Source organism: Myotis myotis, unplaced genomic scaffold, assembly GCF_014108235.1.
Source record: "Myotis myotis isolate mMyoMyo1 unplaced genomic scaffold, mMyoMyo1.p scaffold_m19_p_8, whole genome shotgun sequence".
In the NCBI taxonomy this organism is placed as follows: domain Eukaryota; kingdom Metazoa; phylum Chordata; class Mammalia; order Chiroptera; family Vespertilionidae; genus Myotis; species Myotis myotis.
In genome coordinates, this window is record NW_023416390.1 from 84,832,718 (window position 1) to 84,853,326 (window position 20,609).

Below are 20,609 nucleotides of genomic sequence, written 5' to 3' on the forward strand. Positions count from 1 at the left end.
TTACAGAGAGGAAGGGAGGCTAGAGAGTTAGAAACATCGATGAGAGAGAAACATCGATCAGCTGCCTCCTGCACACCCCCTACTGGGGATGTGCCCACAACCAAGGTACATGCCCTTGACTGGAATCAAACCCGGGACCCTTCAGACCGCAGACCGACGTTCTATCCACTGAGCCAAACAGGTTAGGGCCATGAAAGATTTTTAAAGCAGAAAATGAAGAGAAACTGCCAATAACCAATATTCAGAGCCCTTTCCCAACACACAAGCATGACACACAATGAAAAAAAGGTGACAAGACTCTGGATCCTCAGACACTGTCATACATGGACTTCTCTGCCCACCAGAGACGTGCGTGGTACAGCGATCTCCGACTCCCTCTCCCCTCCCCTGGCTCCTTAGCCATCAGCAGCAGTTTTTCAAGGGGCCCAGGCCAGGCCACCTCTCTGGGTGTCCCAAGCAGGCAGAGCACCGTCGCCTCTCCTGCATGTGTCTGGAAGAGAAGAGAAGGGAAACAAAGCATCTTTGCTGAAGCAACAAGCTCCTCAAACTCACATCACACTGTTATCAGAGGATTTTGTTGGTGGAATTTCTCCATTGCTAGTAGAAGTGGGGTATCCACAGATGGAAGTGGGGGATCCTTTTCCCCACTGGGTGCTGAGGGTCAGGTTATTACAATATCTTGAGAAAAAGAATTTTCTGAGACTCACATGGGAGAGTGAATGCTTTTTATCTGCATGGAATTATGTCCCTGGGTTTGGAATTATATCCCATTTGCTTTAAACCAGTCCTGGAAGATGTGCAGCTGGGCTTCAGCAGGGCCCAAAGCAAAGCCAGCGTCCAGGTCCAAAGTGTCTGTCCCGTGGTGGAGTGGAGCTGGCACAGCATCAACCTAATTCTGGTCCATCGGTCCACATGTGTGCGGTCCACATGGCTGTGGGCCCTGTGGGCGAGTACAGAGCCTGGGAGCATACCCCCTGAGAGCACAGGAGTCCCAAAAGAGCAAGAGGGCCCGGACAGCAACTCTCTGTGTTCAGGAGCTGACGTCGCTCAGATTTTGTGCCCATCTTGGCCAATGACCACCTCCCACGTGTGACTGACAGACAAGCTTCCTCTCTACATCATTTAGACTTTACTGCATGAGTCTACTCTTTCTTTGTCCAGTCCCTTCCCCCAGGATCTGCGGGGAATGGACCTGGAGAGTATTAAGCTGCAGCTTTCTGGCACGAATGGCATGCCTGTGTTATCTGGCCTTTCCTTTTGCTCCTTTCCGTTAATTAATTAATATTACAATGGTATCAAAACTAGGGATATTACAACGATATTAAAACTAGGCTTGGATACTTAATGAGGCTAGGGCCTGTATGTCCCTTGGTCACAAGAGAGAACAAGTTATCCTCAACTGAGAATGGCACAAATGCATGCAGAAGGGGTGCCAGCCAACAAAACCGGGACACTGTCTCTGACCCATGCGTGGGACAGCCGCCTACCATGTTTCCCAAGGGCCTCACACCCCTTGTTTTCACAGAGTGGCAGAACATGGGACTTGAAGCCAGAAGAAACCTGCTCTTGGATTTATCGTATTTTAGGCTTGGACAAGGGCTTAATATCTGACAGCATCAGAGTTCTTGAGTCACGTGAAGTTGATGCTGCTGAACTGCCCACAACAGTCACCATCAGACATTTAATGAGCACTTACTACCTGCTAGGCGCTGTTACTAAGTGCACTCGGCAATGTCTCCCTCGATCCCAGGTTCTGTGAGGTGGGCACGATCCCCTCCATTTCACAGATGGGCCTACTCATAGCTCTGCCCAACTTGAGGACGTGAATGAGAGGACACACCAAACACTCACTCATTTGTGGAATATAATGAACAACATAAACTGATGAACAAAAATAGATCCAGAGACACAGAAGCATCGAACAGACCATCAAACTTCAGAGGGAAGGCAGGGGAGGGGTGGGCGGGGGTGGTAAGAGATCAACCAAAGGACTTGTATGCATGCATATGAGCATAACCAATGGACACAGAAATAGGGAACCAGATATCAGATTAAGCCAGATTAACTAGGAGAGGGCAGTTCCAGTCACTCCAGGCATCCGAGTAGGCAGGAAAGATGCTTTTTGGTCCCCCAGGAAGCACCCAGCACGCCAAGAAGCACCCAGCACCCCAGGAGGAACCCAGCACCCTAGGAAGCACCCAGCACCCCAGGGAGCACCCAGCACCCCAGGAGGAACCCAGCACCCTAGGAAGCACCCAGCACCCAAGGGAGCACCCAGCACCCCAGGAGGCACCCAGCATCCCAGGAAGCACCCAGCACTCCAGGAAGAAACCACACCCCAGGAAGCACCCAGCACTCCAGGAAGCACCCAGCACCCCAGGAAGCAACCAGCACCCTAGGAAACACCCTGCACGGTTCTGCCAGATTAACAGGAGGGGGTAGGGACCACGAAGGGAAATTCCTTTCACTCAGGGCATGTGCAGTAGAAGCCAAATGATGAAGCAGAACTCTGAGGCATGCAGAGAAGCCACATGGCAATCATAAAGGGGGACGGAGCTAGCCTGGGAACTTTGGGGGGAGATCAGATAGTATGAGGGCAAGAAACCCTGGAAAAGCAGGAAAGGGACTGGATAAAGGGAGAGCACAGGCAAAGCCCCAGGGAAAAGCCAGGAAAGAGACTGGATAGTGTGAAGGAAAGTCTGCTCTTTTCTGAACTCAAGAAAATATATGGAGGCTTGGCAGCCTGCCCACTCCACTTCTCCGAGGGTGTACTCTCTCTTTTCCTCTAATAAATCCTGCTGCTACCACTTAAACTCCTCCTACGTGTGTGTGTCCCAAAATTCTTTTCCTGGGACACCACAGAAGAATCCTATTTCCAGACTGTGAGGGGCAGCCCTGGGCTGGTCCTTCTCCAGTAACAATTCTACCTCAGGCATCCATCGAGAGGCCAGGTCAGGGTTTTAACAGACCAGCCTCCGATCCCAATGCACATCACCGCATTGCCTTGAGTAAATCCCTTTACCTCTCGGGGCCCCAGTTTCCTCTTCTATAAATAGGTACGATACTATCAAGACTGAAGAGTTGTGGTAAAAATCAAATGAGATAATGTATGTAGAGTACCCAACACAAGGCATGACCAAATGTTAACACTATCTCAAGGAGGCCTCCTCTTCTCTGTGTGCCCTAGGTCAGGCCTTCCAGTCTTCACCTGGTCTGACAAACGCCTTCTAGTCTTTCTGCCATCTGGACAATGCTCACTTCCTAAAATGCAAATCTAATCATGGAAGTTAACTGTTTAAATCTTTTGACTGGCTCTCAGCTACCAACTAGATGAAGTTCTAACTTCTTAGCATGACTTACAAGGCTCACTCACCTTCTGGTTTTATCTTCCTCCACTTTATTCCAAGTGCTTTATATTCCAGCTAGAGGCCCAATGCACAAAATTCACACAAGAGTAGGCCTTCCTTCCCCTGGCTGCCAGCACTGGCTTCCTTCTGGCACCCAGGACCTGGGTCTCCCCCCAGCTGCCGGAAGGCACCCGGGACCCAGGCTTCCCTCGCAGCCTCAGCTTTGTCCGGAAGGACATCCAGAAGGACGTCCGGCCTAATTAGCATATTATGCTTTTATTATTATAGATGAAATTTGTACTTTCTAGTGAACACCCCAAGGTCTTGCAGTGCTTTGCCTTTACATATGCTGTCCTTCTTCCTGAATGCCTTTCCCTTATTTTCCACTAAGCAAAAATTCCTACTCAATCTTTTAAGACAAAGCTCAACTGGTACTTCTTTTAAAATAAAACTTAATCCCACATAGAATTAATTACCCATCATTAATGGTTCCATAGCAGTTTTCACTGCCATTAAAATTACTTGCTAATATATCTTTCCCCACTCATTGAGGCAAAACTGTATCTTATTAGCCCCCAGAAGCCTAAATCGTGTGTGCATTCAGCAGTTCACTTAATGAATGAAACAATAAATTTCTTTTAAAAATAGGCTCTATTAAATCTTTCAACAACAAAAACCATATTCTTATTATGTTAACCAAACTTTCAAAGTTGAGTTTTTAAAAAGAATGGTTTTTCTCAAGTTAGCCTCTACCACCATGAAGCAAACCAATTTGCCCTAATGGCAATTGTAAAGGTTCATGGAGTAATTCTAGAGCCAACAACCTGTCTGAGTTCTGATCAGATGCATGCTGGCCAAGGGCCCCTTTTCAACTCCTCCTCCTCAGGCCCTGGTGGTCAGCCACTATTAGGAAGTGAAGTATTATTGTGAAAGAATGCGTCAATGAAGTGCAAACATCCTGTTACGTTCTTTCTCCAAATAAATGAGTTTGGTTCTATTGTAGTTTGCTTCTTAAGTCAGGAAACATAGCTCACATAAAAGTATTTCGGCAACGTTATTTGTGTAGGCTGAAATGTTAAAAGAACAGAAGAAACCCTCTTACATAAGAAAACTTCCTAAAATATACACAATTCAATTTCATGAGTAGTAATGTGTATCACTGTGAGCTAAAAGATGGCCTTGACAGTCATAAGAGACTCTTAAAATCTCTACTAGCCAAAGATAGCAACAGTGCCTTTAATTAGAAATTATGGAAAAAATACAAAATAAACAGAATCACCTTAGTCTTATAATCTTTTTAAAGAACTCAACATGCAAGTCACCAAAATAACCCATAACTTCAGAAAAACAAATTATGACTAAAGAACAAATATTCCATGATAATTTCTGGAAAACTATTTCTTCACTTAAAAAAAAAACCAACTTGGAAATTCAGGGCTGGAGCTTTCGGTCAAGATAGTGGAGTAAGTAAATACCGTACTCACCTTCTCCCACAACCTCATCAAAATTACAACTAAACTACAGAACAACCATCGAGAACTGCCTGAAGTGTAGGTCACAAGTCCTGTAACTAAGGATGTACAGAAGCACGTGGAGATGGGTAGAAGGGGTGGAGAGGAGCTTGTCCCACACCCAGGTGGGGTGGTTAAAAGTTAGAAGGGGCCCTGGCTGGTTTGGTTCAGTGGATAGAGTGTCAGCCTGTGGACTGAAAGATAACAGGTTCAATTCTGGTCAAGGGTACATGCCTGGGTTGCAGACTCGATCCCCAGTAGGGAATGTGCAGGAGGCAGCCAACGGATGATTCTCATCATTGATGTTTCTATCTCTCTCCCTTCTTCTCTCTGAAAGCAATAAAATATTAAAAAAAAAAAAAGTTAAAGGGCTATCTTGGGTGCGGAGGTCCACCTTGAGGAGCAAGAAGTCCCAGTCCTGTACTAGACTCCCCAGCCCAGGGTTCCAGAGCCAGGAAGCAGAAATTGTAAATGAGTGAGACAAAGGGCTGCTGGAGTCCCAGGTGTTCCCTTACAGGGCCCATGCACAGACTTACTCAGACTCACAGGCTCTGAGCCCCAGCGCTGGGCAGGAGCTCAAAAGTCTCCAGGGACATACAGGGAGGAACCGAACTGTCCAGCAAGGGCTGGAGGGGCAGCTTATTCCCAGACAGAAGTGCTGGCAGAGGCGGTTCCTTTGCTGGGTCCTCCTCCCACAGAGCTGGCAGACAGGTGCCATATCTGAGTCTCCATCAACCTGGCTCACCCTGTTTGCCCATCTGGTGATTCCCTGAGACCCTGCCCCACCCAACTTTCAGGCCCACCCAAGCCATTTCAAATGACTTTTCTGAAAATAAATAAATAAATAATCCGTCAAACTTTTTCTCACAAATAAATATATTATTTTACAACAAGAAAGAAAGAAAAATGAGACTGGCAAAGAGAGAAAACACCACAGATTTTAACTCAAATAGCAGAGCCATGATTAATTTTTAAAGTTTATTTGTCAATTTAAAAACTCACTAGTGGAATAAAGAGCTTAATATAGGCATGAAAAAGGAAGCCCCGTGAGGTTTTCACCAGGATGAAATGGGATTAGCTTTGTAGTTCTTATAATCTTCTTCACAGAAGAATGCAATTTCAGTTTCATTGGCTGAAAAAAAAGACAAACAGAAAATGGAAAATAATTTAAATGTGAAATTGGATTTAAATAAGTATGGAAACCCACATTACTCTGATTTAGTGAAAGTGAGAAAGATGAGTTATTTGTTTGGTTTCACAATTCACTGAATCAACAAGAAGTATTCACTGGAGTTATAAGAATCTAGAAATCAAGTAATTTAAAAGTAAAAAGAACAATAAACAAAAAAATTTTAAAAAATAATTAACACAAGAATCTGGTTTTCAGAAAATCATAAATTTGCTCATTTATGGTCCTCTTAACAGTCCTAGAACATAACAAACCTTTATTTTTTTCAAATTTGCTGCTCAATTACTGGAGGAAAACTCTTTTTTCCTCTGAAATTAGCCTGTAGGTATAATAATTTAATACTCAGAGGATCAGTAGAATATTTTACAGATCACTTTACATTCTCCCTCATGACCCATCAAAATATGTGTCTGAAGAAGTTAATTTTTTGCCTGCTTATGATTAATTCATGAGGCTTCAACAATATGCAAAGTGAAAGACACAAATTGGCTTCTACCTCAATACCTTCAAATACCTCTAATTATTCACAGGGGAAACGGCACAGCTAAAGGACCCGCAGGTTCAGAGCAGTCGCAATTCTTTCAACCTAGCAGGTCAAGGACTCTGTCTTCTAAAACAATAAGTCAGCAACATTATTAATTCAGACTGGAGACAAATCTGATGGAAAGCCTTCCAATTATTAAACATGCAATTCTTTAAGGTGTTGTGCCAACAAGTTCCACATTTGTTTTTTAAATTAAATCAGAAGTTAATACAGTCTGCTTAGCTTTTACAGAAAGAGCAAAAGGGCCTTCAGAATCTCGACAAGAAAACAGACAAGATTATTTGTAATGAATACTGATCAGTCAATTAACATATCCTCTAAAAGCAGACAAGTAAACTCTTCAAGACAAATAAATAGAATAATAAGGAGGGACGCCCAGGATTACCACTTCATTTACAACTCTCATCTCATCATTAGAATATGTCACGAAACAAGGAAATCAAACACTTAGTATGACATTTCATTAAAAATGTTTTTGCTGTTTTAAGAATATCAAATTTAATGTTTCTCAAGTGTAAGTTACCCATGCTCATTACAGCAAATACAGAAATGTTGAAGAAGAAAATAAAATCACCCATAGTCTCAGACCCTCATTCTAGTCCTCTACATGAAGATTCATCTTGATGAAAATCAGACTGCAAACTCTCATCACAATGAGCTTGGGGGGCGGAGGGGAGGGTACAGCAGAGAGAAACTGGGAATCAACGCGGAGGGTGCGTTTAGCTCATTGCACCCCCCAAAAGAAGCATTTAAAAGAACGGGTAAGAGGCTCCACACTAGGAACCAGTAAAATGTTGAAAGGGGACTTCAAAAAATCCAATATTCAAAGATAAGATATTTTGAGTGCTATCCTTTATATAAAAAGCTCCTGGGGTTTCCTTTTGAAGGGAAACAAACCTAAAAGTAACTTAATCATTCACAAGTGATTTAATCACCTTTCTAATGGAGAAGGAGCAAAAGCACCCTGTTCTTCATAATCACGACGCAAGGCTTCATCTACCACATGCAATTTACATACAGAACTCCCCCCAGCACTGCGCCAATACACACTACCTATAATGACAACGCTCACTTCCCCAGGCTGACATTTCTCTGTACCCCTTTTGAGAAACTAATACAGCGTACAGCTCTTCAGTATAGTAACAATAGGTCCAGAATAAGCTGATGTGAAGAAAGGACTGACAGAGCATTTTTCTTCTGACAGCAGGTTCTCTTGGATCTAATTAACTTATAGATCAATCCATTATTCATATAAAGTATTTATGCCACCTCTCATAATACAGGCTCAAATGAGATCATCTAAGATGAAGATTTTATTTTCAGATGAATGCATTTTTTTTTTTTTTCAGGAAAACTAGACTGGCAAATGAGTTAAACTCAAATTCATCAGGTTGATAAAATGTTTCACCCCTGCCGGGCCAGTGTGGCTCAGTAGTTGAGGACCAACCTATGAACCAGGAGGTCACCCTTCAATTCCCGATCAGGACACAACCCCGAGTTGCAGGTTGTAGGGGGCATGAAGGGGGCAGTCAATCAATGATTCTCTTTCATCACTGATGTTTCTCTCTCCCTCTCCCATCCTCTCTGAAATCAATAAAAATATATTTAAAATATTTTTCACCCCTAACAAATTGGAAAACAACACAAATTAAAAATTAGTTTCTCTAAACATTCAAAAGCAAGACATAAAATGGATTTTCAACTTTAGGATTGTGGTCCCCAAACAGAAATAGAATATAATGTTTCTTTTAAATCTGTAAAACTCTGTTGAAAATGTTGGAGAGAATGATTTCAAGCACTTATAATGCAAATTTAGTTGCCAATTAAAGTAAATGAATTATGAAAGATTTTCAAGACCTCTACATAATCACCCTTTCCACCATTATCCCTTAAATTCTTGCTTCCCAGATTCTATTCAAATGGCTCTGGAAGAGCCCCGGGAAGTCTGCCTGCGCTGGTCCTCTGGGCAGCTGACTGTAAATTAAAAGTGCTGCAGGCGGCAGTGCCTTCGGTGCCCGGCGCCTCGGCATGTGAATCTGAAATGAACATGCAATCTAAAATCCAATAAGTATCCTGCCAGTTCCTCCCTTTGTCTTACTAGTGAATGAAATCAAGAGCCCTCCAAATACATTTGTGGATCATTTTAACACTGACTTTCAATTTTAATGACATGAACACAAGCCAGCACATTCAAACTTTGGCTATAAAATCAGTAATTTTGTTTCCAAACAGCACACGCGCACACACACATCCCTACCTTTATCAGGAAAGTAATAATAATGACTTTATATAAAAACCAATTTTAAATGTAAAATCTCAAGGAAAATTTAATGCAATGACCTCAAACCCAAATAACATCTCAATGAACTGGCTACTGATGAGAGTTCATGGCAGTTTCCAGCCTGAGCCGCGTCCCCGTCGGCCGCGGTGCAGTGAGGCGCTGCAACTGCCGTCTGAGAAGAGAGATGGACACATGAACACTGACTGTGTGGTTCAGACAAAGAATGGTCGGCCAGGCTGTAATGTGATAATAAATGAAGATGACTGGCAAAGGAACCCCAAAAACAAACCAACAGGAAGAGCTAGGTGCGGATTCTGTAGCAATGTGAGACCCAAAGGACAAAGTTCACCCTCCTTCCTGCTCCGGGCAAATATCCTCTCCTCCCAAGTTTCATAAAATCCTAATCCACAAATCATTCACAACCGTGCCAGCAGCTGAGTTATATTTCTAAATGTTCACCAAAGGACGTCAACCATCCAGCAAAGACGGCCCCCCAACTACCGCGCGCTTATTTCCTATGCGCTCCAAGTGTCTGTTTCAGATCAGCGGGCAGAGATTTCAAACTACAGTTAGAAGAAAACAGATAGTGAAATAAATCTGACACTTGACAGGCAGGACACATGCCCGTGATTTCCACAATGGTGAGGGGAGGAGAGAAAAGAATGGCTTATAGGAGGCTCCTGGCCCCCTGTCTGGAGCCCCCACTTGTTGGGCCCACACCTCCTCTACCCGGCCCCAGACAATGGCTCCTAGTATGGCCTACTGTATCTTGTAAAAATTTTCCAATAAACCACAACTGGCTTTGGAAGCGTTTCCCTGGTACAATTTCTTTACTTTGCTAAACCAGAGAGGATTCAAAAAATGTACTAGTAACAGTTGTAGAATGTAGCAAAACAAAAGATAAAATACAGTAGCGCCAAAAAAAACCTTACATGCAAATTTATTGCTTAGGGGAATTAGTCCATAAAATTACAATAGTTAAAAACAAGGTGAACTTCTTTAAAGTATAAGTAACAATTCTAGGTGAAGCTTTTCCTTCCTTCCACAAAGCAAATCTTCTTACTTATGTATGCCAGCACCGGTCCACAAACACAAACTTCCCCCATCAGGCACAACATACAGTTGGGATCTGCAGTGCAGATAAAAGGCCAGAGCAGGAACTGGAGAATTCCTCTGTGAGAAAAGAAATCTTCAAACAGTTCTGTCCCCTGTATTCCCCCCTCCCAGTCTCTCTTTTTCCTTTCATGACTTCTGCAGAAAAGTCATCATGATAAATCTGTTACAATGGCATTATTCCCATGGCAACTGGCTGTGAGAGCAGAGTGACAGCTCCGCAGCGAGATCGGTGGTAAAGGGGAGAGTGATGACTTGGATTTTCCTCTTAAACCTCTTAAAAAGCCAACCAGAGCGGCCCCGAGGGAGGGAAAGTCCCCGAGGATAATCACACACTTCAAGGATCATTTCACACTGCAGCTCTCCGGGGACCTCCTTTCCTGTGCACTGTGGCCTGTTCTCCGAGTACATCTCTGCTGCTCTGGCGACAGCAGGGACAGTGAAAGGAGAGAATGGGCCCAGCAGTGACCGAAGTGGCCCCTGACCAGGGCTGCGGGCTGGCCAGCGCAGGAGCGCAGTGGACGTCCTTGTACCGCCCAGAGACTAGCGAGAACTCGTACGAAGGATCTGACTCTGATCAAAGGCCTATGGCCTGAAAACGAGGAAGACAAACTGATGGAATTGGTTCTCGCCTTTACAACAGGTGACTCAGTATGTGAATCTGAAATTAATGACAATTAAACCAACAATTCAATATTTTAATAAATTTAAACCATTTGCCAATTGCCTTCTCCAGAATGGTTCCTAAATAAAATAAATATTTTTGAGGGCCTTTGCATGCATTTCTCCGGATGCTTTCGTATCCATGTTTTTACTCATCTCTATGACGAGTCTCTGAAATAGGTTTAATTTCTGAAATAGGTTTAATTACTTCTGTTTTGTTTTACAGAAGTCGAAATAGAAGTTCAGAGAGGCTGAATGGCTTACAGAAAGTCACAAAGCAAGTAAAATGTGAGCCTTCATTCAAATCAATTTTCTCCAATTTTAGGACTTTATTCTCTACAAGTAATAGATGTAAACTGTAGACAAATCTTAAATTACAAGAACAATTAGATAGTATGGTGAGGGGAAAAAAATCAATTTTTAGCCATGTCACCTCCCTGAGAAATCATTTCTTTTCTCCATATACAAATACAGATATGTAAATATGTACATTTTTAAAAATATATTTTTATTGATTCAGAGAGGAAGGGAGAGGGAGATATAGAAACATCAATGATGAGAGAGAATCATTGACTGGCTGCCTCCTGTACACCCACCACTGAGGATGGAGCCCACAACCCGGGCATGTGCCCTGACCAGGAATTGAACCGTGACCTGCTGGTTCATAGGTCAATGCTCAACCACTGAACCACACCGGCTGGGCAATACGTACATTTTTAAATAACAAAGGTATGGCACAATATATTCTATGTCCAGTCAATAAATAAAGCTCCACACGAGTGAGTCACTAACGGGGAGGCGAGAGAACACGGCCACCTCTCTGAAGACATATCACCACCTCAAAGGAGCCAGAGCTTGAGCAAGCAGGCTCTTGTTGGCATGTCGATAGATAAGACACCACATTAAGTTTGAGGAAGTCCTGTTGGTCAAACTGAAAGTTATAGGTAACGGATACTCCCAACAGTAGTTCGGAAGATCGTCCCTTTCCCAACACCAGCACTTTCCTCATGGCTGCTAGTCTTATAATTACCACTGGCCCACGGTCACCCAGCCCGTAAGTGGCAGGTCAGCCACGAACCCAAGCACTCTGGCTCCAGGTCTAACTCCTAACCCCTAGACTAGTACACGACATCCAGCAGCATCTACTTCTACGTGCATTTCTCATGACTAATAAGGCTGAATTATTTTTCATGTTAGCTACTTCTTCTATCAGTAGAATTTCTTGTTTATCTTTTTCAGACTAATTATAGGTGCTTCTTATAAAATCAGGCTCATACCCTTTTATGTGTCATATATGATGCTAATACTTTTTCATAGTTTATTGCTTCTCCTTTAACTGTTTACATTGTTTTTCGTGCTGATGGTCATGCTTAGAGCTCTTCTCCTCCCCAAGATTATAAAACTATTGAACTACCTTTTTTAAAAAAATTCTACATTATAACACTCAATCCACCTAGAATTTATTTTTGAATAAAGACTGAGATAAAAATCTTAATTTCAATTCCCCAAATGCTTTGGCAATGAGCCCAACATCATTTTCTGGTTAATTCATCCTTTCCTCACTTATTTGAGATGTCAAAAATTGATCAAATTGTGGAACCTGACTTTTTTTTTTAGTTTGATTTTAGATTTTCTGTTATTTTTCCATAGATCTGTCAATTCCTGCATCAATACCAGTTGGTTATATTCATTATAGCTTTATGCTAGGGGCCATGTGCCTCAATAACACAGGTGCCACCTGCTATAATAATACAACAGCATCTGAAGAAATATATGCCAAAATAAAAAGTTTTTTTCAAATAATAACAATCAATCGTATGTATATGGTCAATCATAATATGAAAAGACACTAATCTAGCAAACAGTGTGGACAAACATAGAAATCCAGTATAATGTTTCATAACATGTTCTTTAAAAATCCTATTTAAATTAGAAGATATGTCAGGAACTTACTTTAGCGACATATATCACTCAAAAGTAAATCCCTGCCCTAACCGGTTTGGCTCAGTGGATAGACTGTCGGCCTGCGGACTCAAGGGTCCCAGGTTCGATTCCGGTCAAGGGCATGTACCTTGGTTGCGGGCACATCCCCAGTAGGGAGTGTGCAGGAGGCAGCTGGTCGATGTTTCTCTCTCATCGATGTTTCTCACTCTCTATCCCTCTCCCTTCCTCTCTGTAAAAAATCAATAAAATATATTTTTTTAAAAAAGTAAATCCCTGACATTTGTGACTAAATAACACAACAAAACACAGAAGGCTTCCTAGCATGGGCCTCACTGACAGTGCTCCTCGGCAGTCCATGTGCAGCTGCCGAGTGTGACTTGTGCTGTTTCATTAGTCACTGACCACAAAGGTGTGTCAGAGGCATAAAGCCTTCACCTGCTCACAGCTCTCCCAACATCTTCACTCCTGCTGCCAGATAATCTTTGGGTGAACATATAAGTAGAATTAGAGTGACATCTAATGGTCACAAAATATGTAACAGCATTTCTTTAAACTAGAACTGCATGCCTTTTCCAGGTTGCAAGGCTAATTCGAGCCATTTTCCAACTGCACTCACTAGGCTCCTATTTCAGATTTCAGGACTTGGTCGGCCCGGAGTGATCTGGACAACTATGGAAACCATGCCGCATGTTCTACAGACGTCACCCTTCCTCATTCCACATTAGTTCCCACCAGGTCCGCGTCTCTCAAACTATCCATTCATCAAGTGAGGCTGATAATAAGCAGGCTACTGAGCAATAACCTGCCAATCATTTAAAATAACCCTCCGCAGAATTCTGAGCATAACTTCCGAAAAGAACTATTTGCATTCGGAGCATTTGGAGAGCAGATAACTACTGCCCTCAGTGAGATGGTCTGAATGTACATCGTCTCGTCCTCTGAATAATTATCAGGCGGTGCTCAGGGCACCAAGAGTGGCATTTACTCTGTGGTGAGTTATCCAAGTATAATCAGCGGGGCCGCCATGCAGGCTGGGGCTCCTGCTGGCACCACCCACTCTTTCTCACCGATTCCAGCTGCTTTCAGAGTGTGGTCTTCTTTCAACATGAGTGTGTCATCATCTTCCAAACTCAGCACAAGTTCATTTGTCTAGAAAGAAGGAAAATCTGCATTTTAGCAGTACTTCTGTGCTTCATATGTGGTGAGATTTCGCAAAGACACAGAATTGTTACTTCGGGACACAGCAATGGCCTGAGTCACATTCTACCCCCGTCACTGTAAGAAGAGAAGAGAATGGACAGTGAGCACCTCAGTGCGCACACTGTGGAAAGCACGAGGGAGACAGTGCTACAGCACACCGCTTTAGAGCTCCACCAACGTCCAGCTGTGTGCTCTCAACCAACTACACAGCCTCTCTTAGACACGTTTCCTCATCTGAACAAAAGGAGGAAAGGATACATCTTCTCTATTACTTTGTGGTAAGGATGAAATGAGATGAAGCATATAAAACACTCAACACAGTGTCAGTCGCATAGGAAGAACTCTCTGTTAGCTATTAACCGTTCTCTTGCTGTCACTGCCACACCATCACCACCACCACCATCACCACCACCCCGTATCATCATCATCCTCTCATATCATCATCATCATCACCATCTCATCAGCATTATGACAACCATCTTAGCCCCCCACCACCATCATCACCATTCCTAACATCATCATCATCATCATCATCATCATCATCATCACCACCACCACCACCATCACCATCACCATCACCATCACCATCATCACCATCTCATCCTCACAATATTCCAGGACAAATCAGAGAGGTTAAGATACAGGCCCAGAGCAGGGTGGTGAAGACCTGGGGTGAGTTGGGGCTGGGAAGAGGGAAGGGAAGGGGGGTAAATGGGAGACACCTGTAATATTATCAACAATTTAAAAAAGAAAATGATACAGGCCCAGAGTACATGGCTGACCCAGAGTACTCTAGGCTTGTATCTGATCAGTCTGACTTCTGAGGTAAACAAGTTTACCTCGATGGCCAAAATCCATATAGCTAACACCTCGCCCTAGCTAATAAACACTTGCTCCCATGTCATATTAACTATCACCTTTCTCTATGTGATTTGGGGTGGGGGTAGATGAATCTGCGCTACAATATTTACAAATCCAGTTAAAAATTATAAATATTGGAGAAAATTTGAGTTGCTATCTGTCCCTAAACAGCACACAGAGGTGACCACTAGTTGGGCACACAGTACCACTTGTCAACTAGAACATGGCTGTGTAGCAACGTTTTCTATTTCTAGAGTGCGGCTGAGAGGGAGCATCAGCAGGAAGGCCTCTCAGCAGGCCCAGCAGCCATGCTCCACCGGACACACCTTCACTCACTAGAGAGCACAGGGGCGTGACCTCCGGAGCACACAGATTATAGGGGGAAAAGACCTTTATTAAAAGTATCATTTTACAATAGGTCATACTCGTGATAAAAAAGTCTCTAAGTACATATGGACAGAGAGTGAAGTCAGTCTCCTCCTAACCCAGGGGTGGGCAAACTTTTTGACTCGAGGGCCACAGTGGGTTCTTAAACTGGACCGGAGGGCCGGAACAAAAGCATGGATGGAGTGTTTGTGTGAACTAATATAAATTCAAAGTAAACATCATTACATAAAAGAGTACGGTCTTTTTTTTTTTTTAGTTTTAGTCATTTCAAATGGGCTGGATCCCGCACATGGGCCATAGTTTGCCCCCGGCTGTCCTAACCCCTATCCAGCAGCTATGCAGTTCTCCACAGAACCAGTACCGATTCCTGTGTGACCTCCCAGAGACTGTCCCTGGCGTGTACATGCAGGCAGAGATGTGCATGGAAACTGTGTTCTCACACGTTACTTTTTTTCTCCTAAAATATAGCTTAAAACTTTTCAAAATCAGTGTAAGAGCTGCCTCATAACTTATCAAGGCTGCAGCATATTCCATTGAAGGGACACAAACACACATACACACACATGAGTCCCTATTGATGGCATTTAGGTCGTTTCCAATCTCTTGTTACCATGAACAAACCTGCAACAAGTATCCTGTACATGTATCATTTTGCATATGTACAAGTTTTATAGAAAAGATAAATTCCTAAAAGTAGAATTGTTGGGTCAGAGAGTACTTGCAATTTTTGTTTTGAAAAGTTGCATTTTGACGAATTTTAATTTGCAAGCTACTCCCCAGAGAAGTGGTGCCAACTTACATTAACACTGTCAATTGCTGAGAATACCTATTTCCCACACCTTTGCTGACATGTATTATCCAAACCATCTGATCTTTGCCAACTCAATAGATATAGATTAAGTACAGTCTTAATTTGTATTATTTTATTATGGGTAACACTTTGAATATTTTCTGCTTTTTAATGAACTTGCAGGATAATTTTTTAAAATAGAATTACAGAATATCATTATTTACTAACAAAATGAGGCCTTTTCTATCAGTTAGAAAATTTTCCCCAGTTTTCATTTGTTCTTTGATTTTTCTTAGAGCATTTTCAAGTAGAATGCTGAATTATGAAAAAATAATTAATGAACCCTAGCCAATTTGGCACAGTGGACAGAGTGTCAGCCCAAGGACTGAAGAGTCCTGGGTTTGATTCTGGCCAAGGGCACATAACTCGGTTGCAGGCTCAATCCCTGGCCCTGGTTGGGGCACATGCTGGAGGCAACCAATTGATGTGTCTCTCTCACATCGATGATTCTCTCTCTAATGTCTCTCCCCCTCCCTTCCACTCTCTCTAAAAATCAATGGAAAAATATCCCTGGGTGAGGACTAACAAAAAAAAATGAAAAATAAATGAAATAAAATGTATCAGTCCTTTATAGTATCATACTTAGAAAGACCTTCACTCTTAGATTATTTTTAAAATACCATGTTTTCTTCAAGTATTTTTATTAATTTCATCCTTTAAACTTTGAATTACGAAGAATTTCAAACATACAATGTAGAGAATAGTACAATGAACCCTCCATGTACCCATCACCCAGCTTGAACAAATTATCCACTAATGTCCAATCTGTTTCATCTCTACCCCATGGATAAGTTTCATTTTCACATTTAAGTCATTAATCCAATAAAGAAAAGGCTATGGATTCAACTTAACTATTTTCTAGATGTCTACACGGTTGTCCCAATAACACTTACTAAATCCTCCACATATTTGAAATGCCGTATTTACTATAAACTAAAATTCCTATATATGTTTGGGTCTATTTCTGGACTTTTAATTCTATGCTGTTGAACTCACGGTTCATGTGACAGTACCATACTGTTTTAATTACTATCGTTTTATAATATGTCTAATTAATGCTAAGGCCAGTCGCTCTCATTTCTCTCATTTTCCTGACTATTATTCATCATTTATATTTTGCATATTAGTTTTATAATCATAAAACTATGTTGGGCTTGTTCATATGCTCATGTTTCTTAAAAACTGTTGTTAGTATTTTGTTGGGGTGGCATTAAATTTGTAAATTAGTAAAGAAAGACCATACATCTTCATGCTGCACCTTGCCCTCCAAAATATTTTAAGTATTTCTACTTAAATCTTATTTTGGATCCCTCTTTACACATATATATTTTTTTATTAAAATCGAGGTAGAATTTCACATAAATAAAATGCACATATCTTCAGAGGAGTTCAGTTTAATGAGCCTGGACAACTAAAGATCTTCACTAGCATTTCAAAGTTTTCTAATTAAAGATCTCTCACATCTATATATATAAATGCCTAAGCGACTGTCAGACCTTCTGACCGGTAGCTATGATGTGCACTGACTACCAGGGGGTAGACGCTCAATGCAGAGGCATGGAAACATGAAACAGACTGATGAATCTCAGAGGGAAGGGGGAAGGGAGGAGGGCGGGAAAAGATTAATCAAAGATCTTATATGCATAGAGGCCCAGTGCATGGATTCGTGCACCTGTGGGGTCCCTCGGCCTGGCCTGTGGGGATTGGGCCAAAACCAGTAGTCTGACATCCCCTGAGGGGTCCCAGATTGCGAGAGGGTGCAGGCCAGGCCGAGGGACCCCACTGGTGCAAGAATCTGTGTTATTTTAAACTATAGGGAAAAAATGTTACTAATTCATAATCAATATACATACCCTCATGCTATTTTCTTTATAATCTGTGCTATACAGTTATTTGAAATCTGACTGAAGTTATGGAGGGCATCTATGACCAGAGAAGGGAATGAAATGAAGTGAACTTATGAATAAATACTTCATTCAAAAATTGCTATGGAAACATGCCTCTGAATGAGACACTGTGCTAGGTGCTGGAGCTAGGAAGAAGCAGATATGCTCCCTGGTCCTTGACTAGTTTGTATAACAAGTAAGGTAGTTATAGTTATGAGTCAATACAAGGGTCATTGAGATTCAAGGAAAAGGATAACGCTAGTCTGTGTTGTAAGAAGCAAACCTTTGATTGTGGCTTCATACAAAATTACTCTAAAAAAGTAATGAAACAGAAATGTAAACACACAATAAACACATAAACAAGCAGTTCAATGCAGGGCAGGTAAGACAACGTTAGGATTTCAGATTTGCTCCCAGAGCCAAGTCCTGGGCCCTCTCTTACACAGTGAGAGCCAAGTCAGAAAAAGCAGATCATTTTTAACTTCTTTGGGCTCCTTCCTTCCCTTACAGGATTAAGAAAATGTAAGAGATTGACTTGCCAGATAATGTGGCTTCCTTTATATGTAACCCAAATTTACAAAGTTTTATGCTTATTTTCTGTTAAATATTTGCTTGAGATACAACATGTATCCTTTTTTTAAAAAAAAAATAACGCATTTAATTTTTAAAATTTTTTTGTTAATCCTTACCCGATGATATTTTTCCATTGATTTTTTTAAAAGAGAGTAGAAGGGAGGGGAAGAGACAGAGAGAGAGAAACATCGATGAGAGACAGACACACTGACCGGTTTGCCTCTCACACACACCCTGATCAGGGCTGTGGATAGAGCCTGCAACTGAAGTACGTGCCTTTAACCAGAATAGAACCCGGGACCCTTCAGTCCATAGGCCGATACTATCCACTGAGCAAAACTGGCCAACACAAAAAAAATTAACACATTTTAAAGGATCTACTATGAACAGGCATATGACTTAGATTTTTGCTTCTTTAATGGAAGAGTAAAGCTGTAGTAGGGGTTTTTACAAAATAAAAAACACTATTATGATGAAAATATTTTAGAAGTTCATGTCTTCATTCATTTATTCACTAAGTCAACCAACACTGATTACTTGCTATGTACCAGATACTGTACCTTCGATTTATGTGCTTGATGAATAATCTTCAATTTATCTGAAAGAAAAGCAAATTATCTTTTTACAAAGATTATTCTAAAACTTCATTTCTAATTATTAAAGAGAGATGAGGGGAAGGTGGCTATGACATTAAAATATTTAAGTCCTTACTTTATGGACCATGTTCTCTTAAAACTCTACTATGCAGTAAAAGAAAAATTACTTTTGCATATCATTAAAATTAAAGATTACTGTAAAAAGACATTTTAAAGCCTTGGTCTTTAACACACACAGCGGTGTGTGTGTCATAACCTGAAGTCAACTCCGCACATGTCCCTCAGAACAGAAGACAAGTGAGCCGTATCACTTTATCCTGTTCTTTGAAGTTGCCAAATGCTAAGATTAGTAAATCGTGTAAAAAAATTGTCTTAAATTAAGACAGACATTGTCAAAAACAGTTCCAAAATATTCACTAATCACTCAGAATAGATCCAGTGACAGGAGGTAAAATGATCACAGTGACAAGTCATTACCACGCCAGGAACTCAAATAGCATCGAAGATCACTGGAAATCTGAACAACGCAACTCACGCACAGGGAGTACTGATACCTGTTGCCTGGTTTTCAACCACTGCCCAGGCCTCCACGTCTACCCTGCTTTATTCAGTCCCTCTTTCGCTCCTTCCTCTGTTCGTCCTAAAGTGAGGCTACCCTGTACTTTTCCAGTAAGTAATTTCTCCACATTGGATAAAATTCTGACTGCCAACAATCAGCTCTTAATCATATAATAGACAGCATTCCACATGTTCAAATTAAGATATTTTACAATTTTCACTCAGTTTTACTTAAGCATTTAATTAATGTATTATGATTGCATGCATGTATTATTATACCTGAATAAACTCTTAACCTTAAACTGAAATTCATTTCTATCCATCACACTGTTTGATTCAATGAGGAATCCCAACAGTGAAATGAAATAACCGGATCTATTTAAAAAAACAGATCCTGAGCCCGGCTGGCGTGGCTCAGTGGTTGAGCATTGACGTATGAACCAGGAGGTCATAGTTCAATTCCCGGTCAGGGCACATGCCCGGGATGCACGTGCTTGATCTCTAGTGTGGGGCATGAAGGAGGCAGTCAAACAATGATTCTTTCATCATTAATGTTTCTTTCTCTCTCTCTCTCTCTCTCTCTCTCTCTCTCTCTCTCATCTCTGAAATTAATAAAAATATGTCTGATAAATAAACAGACCCTGATTTAACTATGTTATAACAATATAGAATAGGAGTACCTATTCAGTTAAGAACGACCACTCTGAATTATCCATTATTTAAGTAGTCAAATTTCAATTATCTATTGCAATTCTTAATGCAAAGTCAGCCTAATCCTATGTTTTGTTAAGAAAGAAAAAGAAATCTAATCTAAGTAAAATATGAACATTAGAAATGTAAATATGCCACAACTGCTAAAAATTAGCTCACAAGGGTACAAAAGAAAATAAACAAATGTGGCTTTGGATCATCTGTTATTGAGTTACCTTCTACACTCCTTTTCTCAATATAGATAGCTATCAGTTTATTACTAGAGACAAGTTAGAGAACCCAGTACTGGTTTGTAGTTGTCGCTTAGTAAAAGGACCTTGCTTAACGTCTGTTACAATCAACCTGCAAAACTGGAGTCTGGCCTTACCAAATACTAATCATGTTCTGAATATTTT

At 41.4% G+C, this 20,609-nt stretch overlaps 1 protein-coding gene across 12 annotated transcripts in view; it reads right to left on the minus strand.

The window, feature by feature from the left end:
* CUNH2orf76 (chromosome unknown C2orf76 homolog) overlaps positions 1 to 20,609 on the minus strand; it is a 109,179-nt gene that overhangs the window by 37,553 nt on the left and 51,017 nt on the right. For 8 of the 12 annotated variants that reach the window (XM_036319131.1, XM_036319129.1, XM_036319121.1 and 5 more), the window contains 3 exons: positions 18,910 to 18,947; positions 13,660 to 13,741; positions 5,818 to 5,990 (listed from right to left, as the gene is read on the minus strand). In XM_036319131.1, coding sequence (XP_036175024.1) covers positions 5,914 to 5,990; positions 13,660 to 13,741; positions 18,910 to 18,947 — 197 coding nt within the window. In that variant the 3' untranslated portion in view covers positions 5,818 to 5,913. Of the gene's footprint in view, positions 1 to 5,817; positions 5,991 to 8,931; positions 9,045 to 9,935; positions 10,046 to 13,659; positions 13,742 to 18,909; positions 18,948 to 20,609 lie in introns of those variants that run through there. The other 4 variants (XM_036319124.1, XM_036319126.1, XM_036319122.1 and 1 more) reach the window with 3 other exon arrangements.